At 37.4% G+C, this 18,957-nt stretch overlaps 2 protein-coding genes across 2 annotated transcripts in view; both read right to left on the bottom strand.

Moving 5' to 3' along the window:
• Positions 1-401: 401 nt before the first annotated feature.
• On the bottom strand, positions 402-1,481 carry GPR88 (G protein-coupled receptor 88). The gene has a single exon (XM_050900666.1). The coding sequence runs from the start codon at positions 1,479-1,481 to the stop codon at positions 402-404; it is 1,080 nt and encodes a 359-aa protein (XP_050756623.1).
• Positions 1,482-5,931: 4,450 nt separating this feature from the next.
• The window catches only part of CDC14A (cell division cycle 14A), a 64,836-nt gene continuing 51,810 nt past the window's right edge, over positions 5,932-18,957 (bottom strand). Inside the window, 5 exon segments of the mRNA XM_050900655.1 lie at positions 5,932-6,482; positions 15,323-15,383; positions 15,385-15,645; positions 16,614-16,742; positions 18,417-18,464. Coding sequence (XP_050756612.1) covers positions 6,453-6,482; positions 15,323-15,383; positions 15,385-15,645; positions 16,614-16,742; positions 18,417-18,464 — 529 coding nt within the window. The 3' untranslated portion in view covers positions 5,932-6,452.

Below are 18,957 nucleotides of genomic sequence, written 5' to 3'. Positions count from 1 at the left end.
GGCGAGGGCCGCGCTGCGGGCGGGCGGGCAGGAGACCCCTACCCCAGGGCCCGTCCCGGTGCCCCGGAAAAGCAGCCGGAGCCTCGAACTGCCTGTCAGTGCGGTGAAAGGGGGAGCGGGGAAGAAGTGCGTGGGGTCAGAAAGGAGCAACAGGAGAATGTCTGAAGGAAGGAGCGCTACTGGGGAGGGGGCCGGGCCTCGCGAGGGGGCGCAGCGGGCGGGCGGCTCGGCTCGGCTCCCCGACGTGAGGTGACCGCCGGCGGGAGGGGCGGGGAGCAGCCTGAGGGGACGCGGCTGTTCCCGCCCGCCCGCCCGGCGCGGGACGGGCCCGCGGGCGCCGCCAGGCGGCGGGGCGGGGGACCGCGGGCTGCCCGGGGGCCCTCGCCCTCCCCCGCGGCCCGTCAGCGCGGCGCGGCGGCGGCGCTGCCCGCCGTCCCCCGGCGCCGCGGCAGCTGCGGGCAGGGCGGGGCGGTGGCGGGGCCGGCGGCAGCGGCGGGACGCGGGGCGGCGGCGGGGCCCTCGCCGCGGGGCAGGACGGAGCGGGCCGCCCGGCGGAACTCCTCGCTGCGCCACGTGTAGAGCAGGGGGTTGAGGGCCGAGAGGGAGCAGAGCAGCAGCCAGCTGGCGGCCTGCAGCGCCGGCGGCGCCGGCCGCAGGAAGAAGCCCAGGAGGCTCACCCACACCAGGGGCTGGGTGCCCAGGAGGAAGACGCAGCAAAGCAGCAGGACGGAGACGCTGCTGAGGCGGCGCTGTGCGCGGCGGGGCGGCGGCGGGGCGGCGGGGAAGGGCAGCTGGTGAAGGAGGTGGAAGTTGAGGACGCTGACCCGCTTGGCGCTGCCCCGCACCCGCCGCACGATGCCGAGGTAGCAGTGGAGCAGCAGCGCGGTCTGGCCCAGCACGGCCAGGGCGAGGAGCAGAGCGGTGTAGCGAGAGCTGCCGTCCGTCTGCCGCGGGGGCGGCTGCTGGGCAGAGCCCGGAGTCCAGAGCCCGGGCAGCAGCGGGACCAGGAGCAGGGCGAGGGCCCAGGAGAGCCCGATCATGCAGCCCGTGTGCCTCCGCTGGTAGAGGGCCTGGTACACGCTGGGCAGCTTGGTGATGAGCACGTACCTGTTGAAGGCCACCAGCAGGTGAGAGGCCAGGGAGACGGTGAGGCCGAGGCCGAGGAGCCCCCCTCGGAGCAGCCGATACTCTGCCGAGCGAAGGGAGGAGGAGTTGGGAGGCAGCAGCCCCAGCACAGCCTCCTGGGGCATCCACAGGGCGCACACACTGAGGTCTGCTGCACAGCCGTTCACAATGAAGGCATTGCTGGTTGTCTGCAGCTTCTTGAAGGAGAAGACTAAATAGATGACCATCACATTGGATAAAGTCCCTGAGATAGCTAAGACTGCATAGAGCAGTGACAGGAAGATGCGGGTCCCGGAGGAGTCCTCCCAGAGCAGCAGCAGAGGTGAGCTAGCACTCCAGGAAGAGGCGTTGGGCATCTCGCTGAATGCAGCTCAGTTTTGACTTCTCCCTGTAAATCCCATCCTTGTCTGGGTCAGAAGATCCTGCTGCAGGAGTCCCCCACCAAGCACGAGAGCATGTGCAGCTGAGGGACTCTTAAGGCAGGTTTCAGTCATACAAGCTGCAAGGTCCAGAAAACGCAGTTCGCAGTAACGATCCAGAGAACAGCGGTGTCCAAGGCAGGTAGGTAGCAAGAGATCCCACAGATTGTAGCTAGCGAAGGTGGGTCCATAGGGAGCAGATGGCTGTTAGCAGACCAGAGCACGACTGAGGATTCTGTAGCTGTGAAAATGCCAAAAGCAGCAGCACCTTGCAATCAGCAGCAGAAACGGCAGCAACTGATACAAAGCTTTGCAGTTTCTCCTGTGCCACAGTACGTACACTGTATATCATTCCAGGAAGATTCAGCCCTTCCACTCTTCATGAATTATTCAGCAGATTTTCAACTTGTTAAATCAAGAAGAAAAAAAACCCCAAACCCTATCATGCTCCAGAAATGCTGCAACTACACAGTCTGACTCTTTTCTCTTTGCCTTACCAGTTTCCTGGTTCTAACCCATTTACACTACTTTCATTTGCAGCAAGCTTTCAAACCAGTATCAGTCACTTCTGTCTGAAATACAATCCATTTACTGTACAAACTCGTCTGCTAGATACTCAAACTGATTTTTTCTGATCTTATTTTTGATAAGAGAAAGCACACTATGCTTCCGCAAGCTTAAAGTTAATTTTAGAACTGGTCTATAATAATATACTTTCCAAATTAAATCTTTCAAACACAATAGATACACAGATCCCTGGTAAGACAGTAGTTATTTGAGGAAGCTGATCCTCAATCTAAATATTCTACATTTCTTCATAAAACTCAGCCTGTCTCAGCCTGCAGGAAATCCTGCATTGCCAGCCTGCCAGAGGTGAACGCTGCTGTCCGTAAGTACACAGATAAAACAGAATCAGCGTAGCGTTTGAAACAGTCTCACACCAAAATTAATTCAGAGCACAAGTTCCCACAGAGGTGAATGACAGGTTCTTAGGTGGACTAAAAGCTGGTTGAAGAGTACGGCTTAACAGTCCCTTCCCAAATGGAGAAGAGTTAGTAGTGCAATTCTCCCAGCAACTCCACAGTGCTTTACTCAAACAGGGACAAAATGTTAACTGTCCTTACCCTGGACAAGATTTAAGAAGAAACTGAGTAAAAGAACTTACATTTCCTCTCAAAAGCTTTCCAGAAAAGAAATGCTGATTAATTTTGTGGTGAGTTTAGGAGAAAAGCTGCTTTTACAGGTGGGTTATAAGTGGGCTACAGAAGTAAGCAATCTCAGCTCCTAAGATATGGTCTGTATATTGACCAAAGATATCTTTATAAGGTGTTTTTAGATATTGTTAAACTCACGATGCTAACAAATGACAATACCAAAATAATATATTAGGAGATAATTATAGCTACAATATACATTCTTTATGATAATGAAGTTAATTTGCATGGGTTAACGGATTATTTTGTTGCAACATAGCACATCTTTGACAGACAGACTCATGTTTGCAATTGACAGGACTATTGATCCAAATGTGGATTTGTTACAAACATGAGTATCTGTTCTTTTTTAATTAATTAGATTGCTCATGTGCTTAAGGTTAAAGACATACCTGAGTGATTTACTTGATCAGGCCCTTAATTACCATATTTTTTGCCTGCTGCACTTTACAGTGTAGATCTAATCAAGTGTCAAACCTTTTGAGGCCTTTCATTGTTTAGCTGTCAGTAGAGAACAGTTATTATAGAAACTAAAATCCTCCTCTTTCTGCAGTACTGTAATTGAAAAATATTCTCTAAATCTGTAACAAGAAATATCTCCCTAACCAAAAAGTTTCATAAAGCATACTTTAAAGAGATGATTAAGTTTCATAAGGTATTAGCCACAGAATCATAGGTCCAGTAGAGACCTCTAGATGTATTTAATCCAGCCTTACATGTTTATCAAACCTCTTTTTAAAGATCTCATGTGCTACAGCTTGTTGTCCCAGAACAAGAAGATATATTTATATATGAAGTAACAGAAATGGTAAAGTTCAAGGATAAGTGAACAGAGGATATGAAACAAATTTCAGGGTATTTCTTAAAAGCTACAAGGTTCTCAAGAGCTCCCTGACCTTTCACTGTCCCCAAATTTGTTATTGTTAAGCAGCTGATTGTTACAGAATACTGGCTGTATTTATCATTCATTTTTAAGAACAAAAAATATGTTGTACATTAGCTGGCATTTACGTATTTTGTATAATAAATCAATAGAAGTTAAGTCTAGAAAAAGGCTAAGGGAAAGGTTGATTCCTACGTACTAGAAACTTTTTAATTAGCTGTTCGTCCTTTATATTTACTCTACACATCCAAATCACCATCCATTAATTGTCTGAATGTAGTGGCAGAAGCCTTTTATTGTGTTTTTAGATTACACTGTCACTAGAACTTGGGCAACTTCTAAAGCATCCGCTCTGTTCCTGGCTTTGCCATCCCTTTAGAGTGGCTGTGTAACAGTTACATACTGTCCACATCATCTGTTGCAGTACAGACTTATCTGACAGGAATATTAAGCACCATGGATATATAATCATGCAACAACAAATCTGCTGAAAATCAGCAGCAGAGTTAAACAATGTTAGAACCATTTGTGACTAGTTTTTAATTGAAGGAAGGATAAAAAGCTAAATGGAAAGCATGATCTTTTAGGTTCTTATGGACAAAGAGCCTGCTGTTGGTGAGACTAAGAAACCTGTTGCACATGCAAAAAAGACAAGGTATATTACACCTTTAACAAGGGTCCTTGTCCAGGGAAAAAAGTTTCCTCAATTCAGACACAGCTTTTAAATTACGGTATTTTGAAATATAACCTTTACATCGTAATGTCAACATGTTGATTAAATTCTTGATGTTATACAAAGCAAATACAAGAAGGTTAGCTAAAGAGATCAGTTATAAGACATACCTATCATACCAACGTCTTTTTGCAATATCATCTTATTTATAAATACATTACATGCTTTAGAAGAAAGAAGGTGATTTTGAAGAGCTACTCTTCCATTAGAGATCTAATCATATTAGTTTACATCAAAAGATTAAGTAAGAAAAGCCAAGAAACAGGGAAGCTGGCTGATATAGACATTTTATTATCAATTAGCTGTATGTATATATATCTCTCTCTACATTTCAAAATTAAACAATATTTTATTAAAGAAAACTATTTATAACAAAGTACATGACAAAATTCTTTAAGAGGTAGAATTACCTTACCATTAATCTATAATTCATATACAGTATATTGTATATATACGCACACACATATGCTACTTCGTGTGTGTATATGTTACATATACACAGTTGTGAAAAAAGTACAGTATTGCATGTAAATTTTATTCAGTGATTTATATAGCTGCTCTCAGTATTGCTTATTAACACTTTCAGTACAACTTTCCATAGCAACTTGTGATCTGATCTTTTTAAAAAATAACGTGGCACTTTATCTTAACTTCAGTTGTAAAGCAAATGCAGGGCATTCACAGGTCTTCAGGAACAAGGACTGACAATTCAACCAAGTTTTATTTTCAAGTTTCTGTAGATATCGGAAAAACTCATAGGTAACAAATCTGTTTTGTTTTTGTCTTCCAAATTAGTGGCAAATCAAGTCCTCACAGCTGCTTACATTTTTTTGCTTACTATGCACTTGTGGAGTTCTGAAAATTTTACATGTGATCTCTAGTACTTCACTGTAACACCACTTCATTCTAAGTCTCATTCCTAATTACACCTGATTAAACTATATGTTAAAGAGCATCTTCACTACTGACAAAAATATTCTGTGATATAGGAAGTTACATTAGCTATATGTTTAACAACAGTTTTAAAATCAAAAGGTTTATGAAGTGTCCAATTGATAAGTGAAAATTTAATATACTTCCAACATTTACTTTAGTGTGCTTTGCTAATGAAACTGTACACATACTACCAAATGTAGGTTAAAAACACGTAAGTATGCAGCACTGCCAAATTCATTGTACACGCACGTTCTTACCAACTTAAGTTTGGTCTGCCTTCATTTTTGCAGTATATATTGCATAGCAAAATTTAATATTCTACATTGAAAAGAAAAAGTTAAAACATTCCTTTAAGACAAATTGAAAGAAAGCGTTAATTATACAATTGAATAATCAGACAAATTACTTTCTCTTTGCAGTGGAAGATGTAATTTACATTACATCTCAACAAATATTTTCCCTTTATTTTTCTTTCATAGTGTTTCCTTATGAAACATTAGCAGCTGAAAGTGGAAAGCAGACTATGTATCAAGTGCTTTCAGTTGATAGTGTAATAACTAGTCTCTCACTAGTTAGACTTCCACTAAGTTACCAGAAGACCAATTAGTGAGAAAGTAATTACATTAGGCTTTAAGCAATAATCATGGACCCATAAAACAAGAAAAACATCTTGTTCCTAAAAAAATTTTCATATCTTTGATAAACATGTAAAAATTCTTTAAAATACACATCTTTGTAGCAAAGTGAACACTAAATTAAAATATATTCTAATTTTTACATAATTTTTATATATATTGCTTACCAAAATATTCTCTTAATACATATTTTAACACTGTACACAAGTTAATAAATGTCTTAACGAAACTCCTTAGAAATATATTCAAGCTGTCTCAACATTAAAAATTTAAATCTGTATATAACATGGGGTAATAATTTCCATAAATTCAACATCAGTGCATCTGCAGTAGTCATTAACAAGGAATTTCTGCCTGTTAAGAAGTCTCCTCTTGGTGTTAGGGTTTTAATATGTCTTGTATTGAAGATTCCTCCTCTGAGTGAGCAGCTTCCTTCCTTAAGTTCTTCTCCTTCGTGAAGGACTTCGACTTTAAGAGCTCAACAGGTTTCACCAAAGCAGCAAGGCTTTAGTACTGAACATACTCAGACTGAAGGGACTGTGCAGAGAAAAAAACCTGATTAAAACTCACTGGGGACATTATATTTGTATATAATATGCATTTTGCACTTAAAGATAAGGAGTAGATGAAGGACAGGAAGGAGAAAAATAAACAGTTGGAGGGGGCTCTGAATGTCTGCATAGGTAAAGATCGATAAAATAGAAGAAACTCAAAAACTGGATACAGTAAAGTCAACTTTCCTGTATCTACACTTACTTTTCCAAACCAAATTTTAGAGATTCTTGAAGAAAGTGTTACAAGTCCTTTAAAACACCACCTTAAAACAATACCTTAAAAATGTGTTGCGAAAACATATGATTGCAGTTACTCTAATTGAATTGTTTCCATGTATCCTGAATGAGAATCAAAGTGCTAATGTAAAAAATACAGCATACTTTAGATGTTGATTCAGGTAATGACATAGGAAACATATATGGTATAGCTAATTATTGAGAAAAAAGCTACAGCAGCACAATTATGCACATGAATAAATTTATGTATGATTACTAAAACCAGATGAAACGGAAGCACTGCAAATGGTTCATCTGGATTAGCAAGCAGTCAGTATAAGAGGAAAGCATAACCTGGTCTACTGTATTTATTTACATTTCTGGTTCTACTGAAGTCTAAGGTTTTATAATAAAGTAATTAATCAGTTTAGACAGCACTCAAACATTTTATTACCTCCTATACAGATGTGTTCAGGAAGTCACTCTGATGAATAAAAAGTCTTATCTGAGAGCTCTTCACTGTACTAGTATGGTTATAAACAAATAGCAAATAAAAAACCCAAACCATATTTTAAAACTGCATCAATTCATCAGAATTAGAGAACTACTGGAGAACAACATGAATCCCAAGAAAGCTCAGAACCTTGGAGTCTTCTCTTCTATTTTCCCACTATCCCTAACTAGTCACTATAGAAATGCTCTTTGGCATCCATAGTGAAACCTATTAGTAGAAGTGCATAATAGAAATATAAACCTTTAGAGCTCTAACTAATATCACAAAACCACTTTTTTTCTGTAAGTCTCAGTGTATATTTCCAAAGTTGTCTTTTAAATGCATTTTCACATCTTGAAGATCTGAGACCATCTGGATATTCTTTCCTAGGTTGAAAAAGAAGTGCTGTCAGCATATCAAGATTTGAATACCACTAACTAAAAAAGGGTCTGTTTTTAGTACTGAATGGATTCAACATGAAGGCTATCATTTAATAGAAAATACTTTACCATAAAACTAAACAGATGTAACAAGTATTTTTTCATTATAGGCTCAGAATCACCATGGAATACACAATCATAGAAGCTTATTTTTCCCCACTCCATTCTCTAATAATCCTTCTGGATTATTAGCTTTGGTGAGAGCATTTATCAAGCTATTTATTACATGTGTAAGAATGAGGCAAAAGGAATAGCCCTTCATTAATGAGCACTTGAAACTTCTACTCTCTTCATGATCCTCAAAGCTTTCTCATTTTCAGACGTGTATTTTAACAATCAGAAAGATGGTTACACTTAATTAGAGCAGTATTTGAAATAGATCCTTCAAAACTGAATTCCAAGTAAAGCTGATTAACAAACATTAACAAATGCATGAAATCTAATTAAATACTCTCATGTGTTGTAGAGTAATAGATTACTTTCAGCTTGGACAGATGAAAGATGACCAGAAAGCACTGTACACTTTTGGTGATCTTGGGAACCGCTAGTGTTGGTTGACAAAGAACTATGAACAGCAGCCCTTTACTTAGCAGACAGTAGTAACCAGGAATTCCACATCATAATTTAAATAAACAAACAAGCAAACCATAAATTAAAGATTCTGAACTTTAAACTAAAATTCTTAAAATTGTTAGGAAGCCAAGTTACAAAAATATGGAAAAAAATTAATGGCAACATATAAAAAAGAACAAATATCCATGTAGCACAGATTGCTTGGAAACAAGATAGCATGTTTTGTTAATTTTCATTACAGATGGGTAGGCAGGGTTTATTTTATTTATTTTCAAATTGAGAAATACATTTTTCAGTGTTTTCCTACCCTCACCATAGCTCTACCTCACATAGCAATGATTTCTTCCTAATGTTTCAAGGCCTTTTCTGAATACAGGGAAGAATTAAATCTAAGCAGCATTTTTTCCAGATTAATTGATGTGACTTCCCATAAAGTTCCTATTACTAAAAGATGGTGATAGCCGTAACAACTGAGCTGTTGTAAAGTATACAGACTAATTTTTGACTTTGAAAAATTAAATTATAGCTGGGGAGGGTTGGTTTTGTTTGGGGTTTTTTGCTGTTGCAGTTAAGTAATTTGTGCTCTTAAATCTCTTCACGTTGTCCAAAGAGATTGACTGTAATATTTCAAAGCCTGTTATTGTGATTCTCCCCACCCCCCCCTTTTTTTTTTTAAATCTTTTGAGGAGTTTTCTGTTTTAAAATTTACATTCCTACTTCCTATTTGCAGTGACTCAAAGTATGGCCTGTGATTCTGAAAGCTTTGTTAAAACCAAAAAGTCCCAATCCACCTTTACAAGTCATATGCTGGTATTTAACACAATCTTATTTAAAATAGAGGTAAACATAGAAGGAAAAAAACAAAGAAAATTGACTGCTGAATTGCAATGATGAGAGTATAAAATCAGTTAACTGAGTAGAATTCTCAATGTGTACTCCTACAGTGGTCCCATGCAGTGTCAAGCTTGGCATTTTATACCCAAGTATCAGACATTTAAACAAAGAACTAAGAATTAGATAGCTTCGCTATAGTTAATGCTATCTAATGAAGTTCATGCTGAAGCAACTGCTTAGATCACTATTATTTTTCTCTTCAACAGGAGGCATGGAAAGCCTCCTGGAAGAGAAAAATAAGCCACAGATCCATCTAGGCACTAGAACCATATTTGCATGCATTCACCTTAAGGACCAAGTCAGCTGCGAGTTACTTTTAAGAGGGAACAACCCTATAGCATTTAGGGCTATTTGTTAGGACTCGAACATGCACTTTTTCCAGATAATTGCAAGAAGTAATTTAAGTTTTTTGAATTGTGCATCAACTCTCCCAAAACATTGTTGCAACAGGAGTGCTGCAGCAGGCAAGAATTACCGTGAATACACAAGACCCACTAAAATAAATCAGGATAATATTAAAAAAAATTCATACGCACTTGAAGTGATCCTTTGAGCCTGCTAAATTTACAGCTCAGTAAGATGCACTAGTGTTTGTCTCTCTTTTTGCAAAGGCTGTCCTATATTCATTAGTGGTAAGTTCTTATTAAGAAAAACTATTCTACAAGTATAAAGATCATGTATGTGAGTTTTAAAATACTGCTACACTTCTCCATTTTTTGAAATTTTTCCATCTCGCCAGTTTCCATGACAGCTATAGAAGCAAAAGGTGACTCATCTTAAGACTACCCAGTTACATACTCTTCAATAAAAATACATTTTAAAGAGTGATATTTGGATTTATAACTATTGTAAGAACAAAGGAAAAATCTTATTGTGGTACCTTAAATGTGATTATACTCGATAAGAATATTTCTGCAAATTGTAATTGTGAGAGATTCTGTTTAATCAAAACATCCAATTTGTAAAATTTGCAAATACAATATTTATTCTGTTTGGCTAGAATGGCAAGTTGTCTATTCTATGAAAATCAAGCTTTTCTTCTAGTTCATCAGCATACAACAGCATAAACACGATAAAAAGGAAGTGGATTATAAGCTTACACTGATGAAGGACAAAAACCATTAGGGAAAAATGCATGGCTGACAACAACAGGGAGTCAGTCATGGTTATTTTTTGTTTGTTTTAAATGGAATGTGGAACAATAGTATTAATAATTTTTTAAAAATGCTTCATTACAAAACAGAAAAAAAAAAAAAGAGTATTGAATAACTTTCTCTTCCATACTGGGGGGAGGGAGGGGAGATGGAAAGACGTACTTGCATTGCATAAAAATGAAGTTCCCAATTTCCTCACTAATGAGATTAAAGAACATTAATTAGAACTGAAAATCTACTGTCCTAACCATCTTAAAATGCTCCTGCACCACTCATGTTGATAGTTAACAAACCTAGAAAGAGAAGTAAGAGTGATAAGGTGATTTTCTAAAATTGAGTACTTAATTACAGATGGTTAGCTTGATATCTAACTCAGGTAAGTGAGATTCTGCTAATAAAAAGAAGAGGAATATAATTCATATAATTCAAGAGTTCTTTGATGAGATAAGTTAAATGAATAAACATAACCACCAGTATATGTAATAGACTTCTGTCAGGTACAGTATCTGATGTGCTCCAATTAGAAAAGAGTGCAATGTAATACAAACACTTACTGCAACAGGACTAAGGTTTGGCTGTCAAGACTTCCACATAATTTCAGCATCTAAAGCAGTGAAGTGGAAATCATTAAACAAAATTCTGTTTTTAACAGAATTCTGCTAGAACTGGTATTAAGGCTTGATGCTACTCTATATTTTGCTCATGAGCTTAAGACCACTGATGAATATCACGAAAAGCAAAATAGCTGGATGTCAGTGGTTGAAGTGGTAAGAGAGAACAATCTTCCTTGGTTGGTTAATTGGTCCCATTAAGAAGGCGGGGGTGGGGGGTGGGGGAAGGGTGATGCTTTTCCACAGAGTTCCACATTAAAAAAAACAGGGAATGCAGGACCATAGGACTAAAATACAAATCAGTATCTTGGATGGCAAGAACTTTTTTTTTTTTTCCTCCCCATGAACTCCCAATGCATTACAGTTAAAGAAGCTAACACAAGCTATGGATTTATAAGCAGGACAGCACCGAGTAGCAGCTTTCTGGACCTGAAAGATGAATGTTAGAGCGTTGCATCTACTTTGTGAAAAAGGATTTTCAAAAACCGTAAAGGATTTGAACACTTTCCAAAAGGATCTTTAAGCCAACTTAGCTTATCAAAAGACAATCAAGTTGAGATGACTAGCATGAAATATCTTCATGACAAGAAAATAAGGTAATAAAGGACTATAACAGTGACATAATAGAGATACAGCAAGTTTCAGATTAAAAGTGAAATGGTTTTAAGCATGACTGTATTCAACCAGTAGGACTAATTATCAAGAAAAATTATCTTGTCTTCAAAATAAACCACCATCAAGATGGATCTGCATTAGCCAGTAAGTCAGAGGCTCACTACCAGATAGAAAGCATTCAGAGATTAAATGATCAAATAATCTACTCTTGTCTTAAACACCGTGACATCACAGTAACTGCACTCAACTCAGTCAATTGTGCATAAAATGGGTAACAATTTAGTGCACTCCACCGTGATTGTGACAGATGCACAGGGCCATATGGTATATTTAGAAGCACATGCAACGTTCAGGACATGTTTGAAAAACATCTTTCAAGCAGGAAAGCAGTTCAACCATTATTATATTAAAACAAGATTACTTTACAGGTAAGTTGGAAACTTGTATTTTGCTACATAGACTTTGCATGGCATGATCCTTCCTAAGAAATGCTGCTTCTCACATCACAATACATAAAATCCTTTTTCTCTCACCTCACTCTTCCAGAGAAGACTGGATATAGCATCTCATTTAAAGATCTTGCTATATCTGACAGTGTATAACCTCTACTCCTCATCAGCAAATGTTATAAAGTCAAGAATTGTTCAAAGGTTACACCCTTACATCCTTCCATGCATTACTAAGTCATTAAGATAGGTAGGAAGAAGATTAAAAATGTTCTCAAACTAGGAGAAACATGCATTCTAGAAAGCTACTTTTTCTGCAAAAATGTTTCCCATTCAAACTAAAACTTTATACTATACCTAACATATTTCATTTACATCACTTTAAGTCATTTAATAGTTTTATTGCAAGGGAACAAAAATTCATTTCCCTCTTTACCAAGATGCGCATAGCTATAGTCCCTCTCTGATGTCAAGATGGCTGTTCACCTGTTCATTAATTGCTCTTTTTCTCTTCCTTAAATTAAGCAGTAATCAACATTCTTTGCTTTTCTCCCTTTTCCTAAGTCATCCTTATTTAAGAAGGAAACGTGTGCTACAATACTAAGAGAGACAGTTACATTGTAAACCCAGCCCTTCTCCCCACATATATTTGGGGAATTTTTGTGTCAGTTCCATTATGTTGAACCTTGAGGGTTTATGAGATTAAATAGAAACATAGTGCTAACCTAGAATTTTGTAAATATCTAGATATAAATAAGAAACAAAGTGTCAACCATAACTTAATTTCTTAGCCTATGCTAAGGGAACAAGCCCACTAACTTTGCTTTTGTTGTTAAAAATTATTTGTAGCATAAAGTTATGGCAACTACCTTTCCAAAGGAGAGGACAGTTCTTATTTTTAAGATGTATTTTCATTCAACCTTTTAAGCTGTTTGAGGAAATGTGCTTATTGTTTCTGTAATAGTTTATATTATCATTTGGTACTCTTGTAACTTTTGGCCTATTGTGAACAATGTCGGCTTATTTTCATGACTGAGTCACATTACGGTTATATGGCGTTTCTTCCCCTTAGGGCTCTGCATGTTGGTTACATATTTATACATAATATGCAGCTGTTAGTAGAATATGGAAAAAAACTAAGAATTGCTGCTGGCAGCGTATCATTTACAGAAGGTACAATAGAAAAGAATGGGAATGGGTTGACCTTCCAAAGAATTATTGTTCAAATACATTAAATATGAGACAATACTGAAAGTGAGAAAGCAAAAAAAAAACCCAGACACTTTACCACTTAGTTATTCAGATGAGTGATTGCTCTCCACTATTGTTGGTGTATTGACTTTGGTTCCAGTATACTCAACTGGAGCCTCTGTCAGTCCGCCTGAGGACTGAACTTCTGTAAGCATGTTGGATAGAAGACTGGCAACACCTAAAAACGCTGACTTTCCAGAACCATCAGAATTCATGAACAAATGAAAGACTCATGGATGTGTCTCAAAACAAACATCAGCTTGCTGTACAGCTTTTCACCTCTCTCCTCATCTCTACGCTTGGAAGAATTAAACCAAATTAGTTGCTTAAACTAAAACAGTTCTCTTGTTCTAGAACTGGCTTCATCATAAGAAAACTGGGATGGTTTCTCTATCCAGCTTGAGAAAAATCTCAATTATATGTAGTTTACCTCAATCCCATGTAGCAGGTAAAAACATAGCCAAATTAAAGAGGTAAAACAACTTCAAAAAGCTGGAAGTAACAAATAAGTTACTGCTGATGTTTAAAGTAAAGTTTAAACTCAAATTTAAACTCAATGCAGAACACTCAGTGATCCTAAGATCATGGAATATTAACATTTATTTCTAGATAAGTTGTAGTGGATAAGAAGCTAAATGTACTTTCAAACAAGGAGTCTGAAAGCATCAAGTATTTTAAAGGGTTGCTTTAGGTCAAGCATATCCTAGCACAGTAACTCTACTGCTTTTCCAGTGGAAGTATCCATTGAATTTAAGAGAATACAGAATCAAGTTCCCTCAACTAACTTCATTTTCAATATACTTTGTATACTAGTTAGGTTTCAGTCACACATGCAATTTAATTCCACAATGGAGCAATGAGAATTTATTTCCTACTGTCATCCATCCTCAGAAAGTGCAATTCATACACCCAAGCTATAAACATGTGGCTTCTGAACTGTAAGTGGTGCCACATCCTAGCTATTAACAAGAGGGTAGATCCCCCACTTCTTCAGGAAAAAGAGAACACAACCCATGAATGATCTTTTTGGCTGATATCTTAGTTACATGCAATGTGTGTATTAGTTGTTTTAAGACAGGGGACTTGCCACACTCAAAACCAGTAGCAGGTATAACACTGAAATTTTATACTGAAACAATTTATCAGTGGTAAGGAAACAGAAAAGAAAGGTGTAATATTCTGAAGTTAGTTTTATACAAAAGTAATTTTATATCCAGCAGCTAAAAAAATAAAAATCCGAAGTGTCAGTACTACTAAACAGAGGCTGACAGGTTCAATTAATTGTAGGCAATATACTCTATTAAAAACACTGCACTAATTTTTATAATTAGTAGGATATCAAATGTTTGGAAACCAGCTATTTTAAATTGGTTTTAGATTTATAGTAGTAAATATGTTTATTTTTTCTCTAAAAGAGCTGAAGGTATTTCTAATTTCATAACTGAAGTTTCTCTAGTCTCTCTTCTCTGCATTTTGTATAGAATCACTTTCAAGTTGCATTAATTTATCCGTGCATCCTCTTTATACACTCTTCCACACAGAAAAAGGGCACAAAATAAGCCCAAGGCAGCAAAGTTGTTGATGAATAAAAGCTAAAATGGCGAGACCATCAGAAATATCTTGCTCTAAAATACTTTTCACATTTGATGTTAGAAAAGGACTAGGTTTCAAGTCAAGTGGACTCCATCTTTCAAATGAGCCCTATCTTTAAGAATGTTGTACCTTCCATTTAGTATGATACATACAAAGGCTTCTTTAAATCTGTTACTGCATGAAGATTAAGATACACAATAAACTTATAAACTATGTTATGGATAATTTGAAATACAAAAAATGTAAAGGGTAAGAAGGTCCATAAAAAAAGATATCAGAAAAGGTGTTAGTTTAAGTTCAGGAGTGATTTATTTTCATGAACCCTCCATGATCTAGATGCTTGAAAGAGATGGAAAAAAAGCAGCTGAAATGATAATTACTTAAAAAGGTAATAGACAAAGGTGCTGTTCAGAAACATTAAAGGAAGTCAGAGAATCATGCTGGGTTAAGATTTTTTTGCGACAGCTTTGCTTGCAGAAGCAAGGAAGATAAGCATCGGTCAGATGCCTGAAAGTGCTGTTGTGACTATGAACTTACAGGAATTGATTGACTCTGGTATCGTGCTGGAGGAGTTGTAAGGCCCATAAAGGAAGGTTGATGCGTACTCATCTGTCACGGTGCTGTGAAAACTGGTTTGGCTGCTCAGGTTGTTGCCACTACTGCTGCTTCTGTTGTATAAGTTGTTGTTCAGTTCATGATTATTTCTGTGAGGCAGCTGCAAGCTGCCATTCAAGTGGCTGGAGATATGGCTTACAGAAAAACCTGTCCTAGAGGACGATGATGTCCTTTTGCTCTCATCATCATCTGAAGCAGCATACAGGTTCCCTAGAGAACTGGCTAGTCTGGAGTTTATGGAAACGCTGAATGGAAAACAGATGCGGGGGGGGGAACAAAAAAAATACACACAAGGTATGTACAGATATATAAAAAAATCTCGGACAATTCAGAAGACATTAGGTGAATAACATAGACCATTCTGATGTAACTTGTGTTTGCACACAGGTTCATCTTCTAGCTCTCAAATAATGAAAATCAGAATTCTTTGTCAGCAGTTCCCAAACTTTGTTTATTCAAGCACTACCATGGCCAGCTTTCACCTCTGTCAAATCACATGCACATGCAGGAAATTGTGTTAAAAGGTTTAGGCAATGGCTGATCTACACTGAAGTACTTAGTGTACATGTAACAGTTTAGGAACTCCTCTTCTGTTTCTTGAAATCAGTAACATGATACAAGTCTTCAAGTAACCAAGAAGTAATATGATAAAATTTGAGAGTAAAAATAGGGTGTCCTGAAATATCTTAGTTATTTTCTTCAAGTAAGTATTTGTGCCCAGAAGTTATTAAAAATGCATCAATCATTCTAAATTGCATTTAACATCCATAATTACTTAGTACAATAGTAATAATGGAATTAAATAGCAATAAATCAAGGATTCATAAAAATCATATTAATTACCACTCGGTATTCTTCTGAGATTAACAGTATATAGACTTGTGGGAATAACTGCAAAACTTCTATAAACTCAGAGGAGTAAAAAAAAAAAACCAAAAAACCCAAAAAAACCCCTGAGCAATGTAATACTGTTTCTGATGTGATATAATCCCACCAAAACTCTCATACCAGTAGTACAGGTTTTGGTTTTTGTCTGGTTTTTTAAATCTGCAGGCAACTAAAGTTTGGCTAGTGGAACGGCAAATCACTTTCTAAGTAAATTTAAGCCTTCTTACACCCAAGAACAGCAACCGCTTCATAGATTGCATGTGTGCTGAAAACCATTGTAGTATACAGTAAGTATTTGTACCACAATGAGAAGAAGAAAAAAAACCTTTTAAGGTTAGAGCCTGAGGATGTGGGAATTCTGCTTATTCTTTCTGCAGATGGTGAATTAACTGCCATCACTTTGGAGGCCTTCAGAGGAGACATGGATCCTTCTGTGCTACCTGAAGTATTCAGTCTAAAAGGAGTGCAGAGTTTTAGTGAGAAGCAAGATTTTTTGTAATTGAAATATACATCTCAGAAACACATACAGTCTTTCAATACATAGACTGGTATTTTAAAAAGTGGGAATTCTCAGGTCTGAGTACTGAGAACTCAACAGCAAAAACTCAACAGTCTGCCTGTTTTCAAGTATCTTTTAAAAAAAAACTTTTCAAATATCCCACTCCCAAGTGTTTCCGCCTGCTGTACCATATTATACAGTTATAGGCTACTTTTCACCTTGGTAAGTTGTGAAGGCTAAGTGTCTATTTTGTATCAAATCTATTGTAAATTTGATTATAAATTTTAAATATTGTAAATTTGAGAAAGAATACTTTTTGTGCTTATAAAGCAAGTACAAGTAGGAAAAAAACAACACTGTAGCTTTCATGAGAACATCATCGTTTCCAAACAGCAGCAAGAACATTTTTACAAAGTTGTACAGAACATACAGCTCTTCCTAGGGTGGGACTCTTAATGACCAAATTCTTCATATTTTGATAATGAGCTGTAAGTATGGTACACTGGACTACTCAAAAATGTTAGCATTATAGCTGTCCATATTAGTTTATTAAAAACTAATAAATTAATAGCTTCACAGTAGTATGAAATTCTCTCCATCCTTAGACCAGGGGATATTATCATGATCAGCTCTTAAAGGATGAAAGACCTTGGGTACAAGTCTCCAACTACAAGCACAGAAGGAATGACATTGAGCAGAAATAGCTTTAATTCCACACCAAGAAAGGGTAAACAGACACTCCAAGGTTAGACATCTGGAGTAATCCATCTCAAAAATCCAGGTTGCCACAAAACTGAAGAGAATGTGTTCTTTTCAGTATTAATGCTTTATAATGACAGATATTTTGTCTTACATGTTGTATTTTAGATGCAATGGGGTAAAGGATGCAGTGGTTACAAAAACAAAAGACTCAATTCTGCCATTCCTGTAACTCTTAAAATTAAGTAAATTTTCACTCTATGTTTTATTTTCTTTTGGGGGCCACTGTCAGTACTGATTTGAGATTAGTACAGGTCATAAATAAAATAAACATTCAGAAAATGAGAAGAAACTATTGGCTTTATTGGCTCCACAGAAAGTTCTGAACAAAGCATTTAGTAAAGTGTACAGTGAGGACCCTGTACTAAAATATGAAAAGGTACTAAAACTCAAAATTTATCTGGTACATCTTCTTAAAAAAAAAAAGTACTGATTGTATCCACTAAGCAATACCTCTAGTTCATCTGCTAAAACATGCAGGACAAAAATTGTGATACGCAGACAATGTGTAGCCAATTTAGGCTTTTGAGACAAGTATTTAATTTTACAGAGATAAAGTGGTTATGAGTTAACTAGTCATCCTTCATTGCATAACAGCACAGATATTAGAAAACGTGACTGAGGAAATTACTTGTACGTGCTAATTATTTTTTAAGAAGAATTCAAGGTATCCCCGAAGTAGAGCTGCACCCCTCTGTCCATTAGATTCCCCGCCCCCCACCATTTGCAGGTGTTTAAAAAAGCTAGTTACCTGCCACTTCTCAGAAGTCTGAAATTGCTAATCAATTGATGTGATAAGTATAATTCAAAACACTGAAAATTTAAGACCTGAGTGGTATACATTTAGAAATATAATCTTAAAGTTAATACCTGAAAGGTTGTGATATTGACCTGGCGTGTAGTTTCATGTCTTGCAGCCTAAAGAAACAAAAGCAGCAATCTTTATCGAAGGATAAAAAGGCTTTCCCCTCCCCCAAAGCATACTTGCATGTCTCATACTGGCTTTAAACTACAAGACTAACAAGAGTTAAGAATTATTGACAATCATTATTTTAATTTACAGTTGAACAACAGAGAGGTCCTCCAGGTTTATTTTCAAACTTCACATTTTTACTGGTTCTGAAAAATTCAGAATTTATAAAAGGAGTACAGAAAAGTAATTATAGAAAGACAACTAAGTTCATTGAAGAATATTTTGTTTGAGACATAAGTTTTAAAATGCTAGATAGATATAGATTTGAAGGTTTTGAGATTTTTTTTTACTTTGTCTTTTACTGCTACATAATGAGTAGGTATCCTGAACAGTGAGACAGAGGGGGGAAGGGGAAAAAAAAAAAAAAAAAAGGAAGAAATTAATAAACCAAATCTGCAACTAACAGATATATATATACACAGAAATTTTCACCACAGA

Source organism: Gymnogyps californianus, chromosome 8 (assembly GCF_018139145.2).
Source record: "Gymnogyps californianus isolate 813 chromosome 8, ASM1813914v2, whole genome shotgun sequence".
NCBI classification, from domain to species: Eukaryota; Metazoa; Chordata; class Aves; order Accipitriformes; family Cathartidae; genus Gymnogyps; species Gymnogyps californianus.
This window is presented reverse-complemented; position numbering and strand designations above follow the sequence as displayed.

Excerpts from the sequence above, each read along its gene's own strand:
- GPR88 (XM_050900666.1), bottom strand. The coding sequence starts at position 1,481 with ATGCCCAACGCCTCTTCCTGGAGTGCTAGCTCACCTCTGCTGCTGCTC.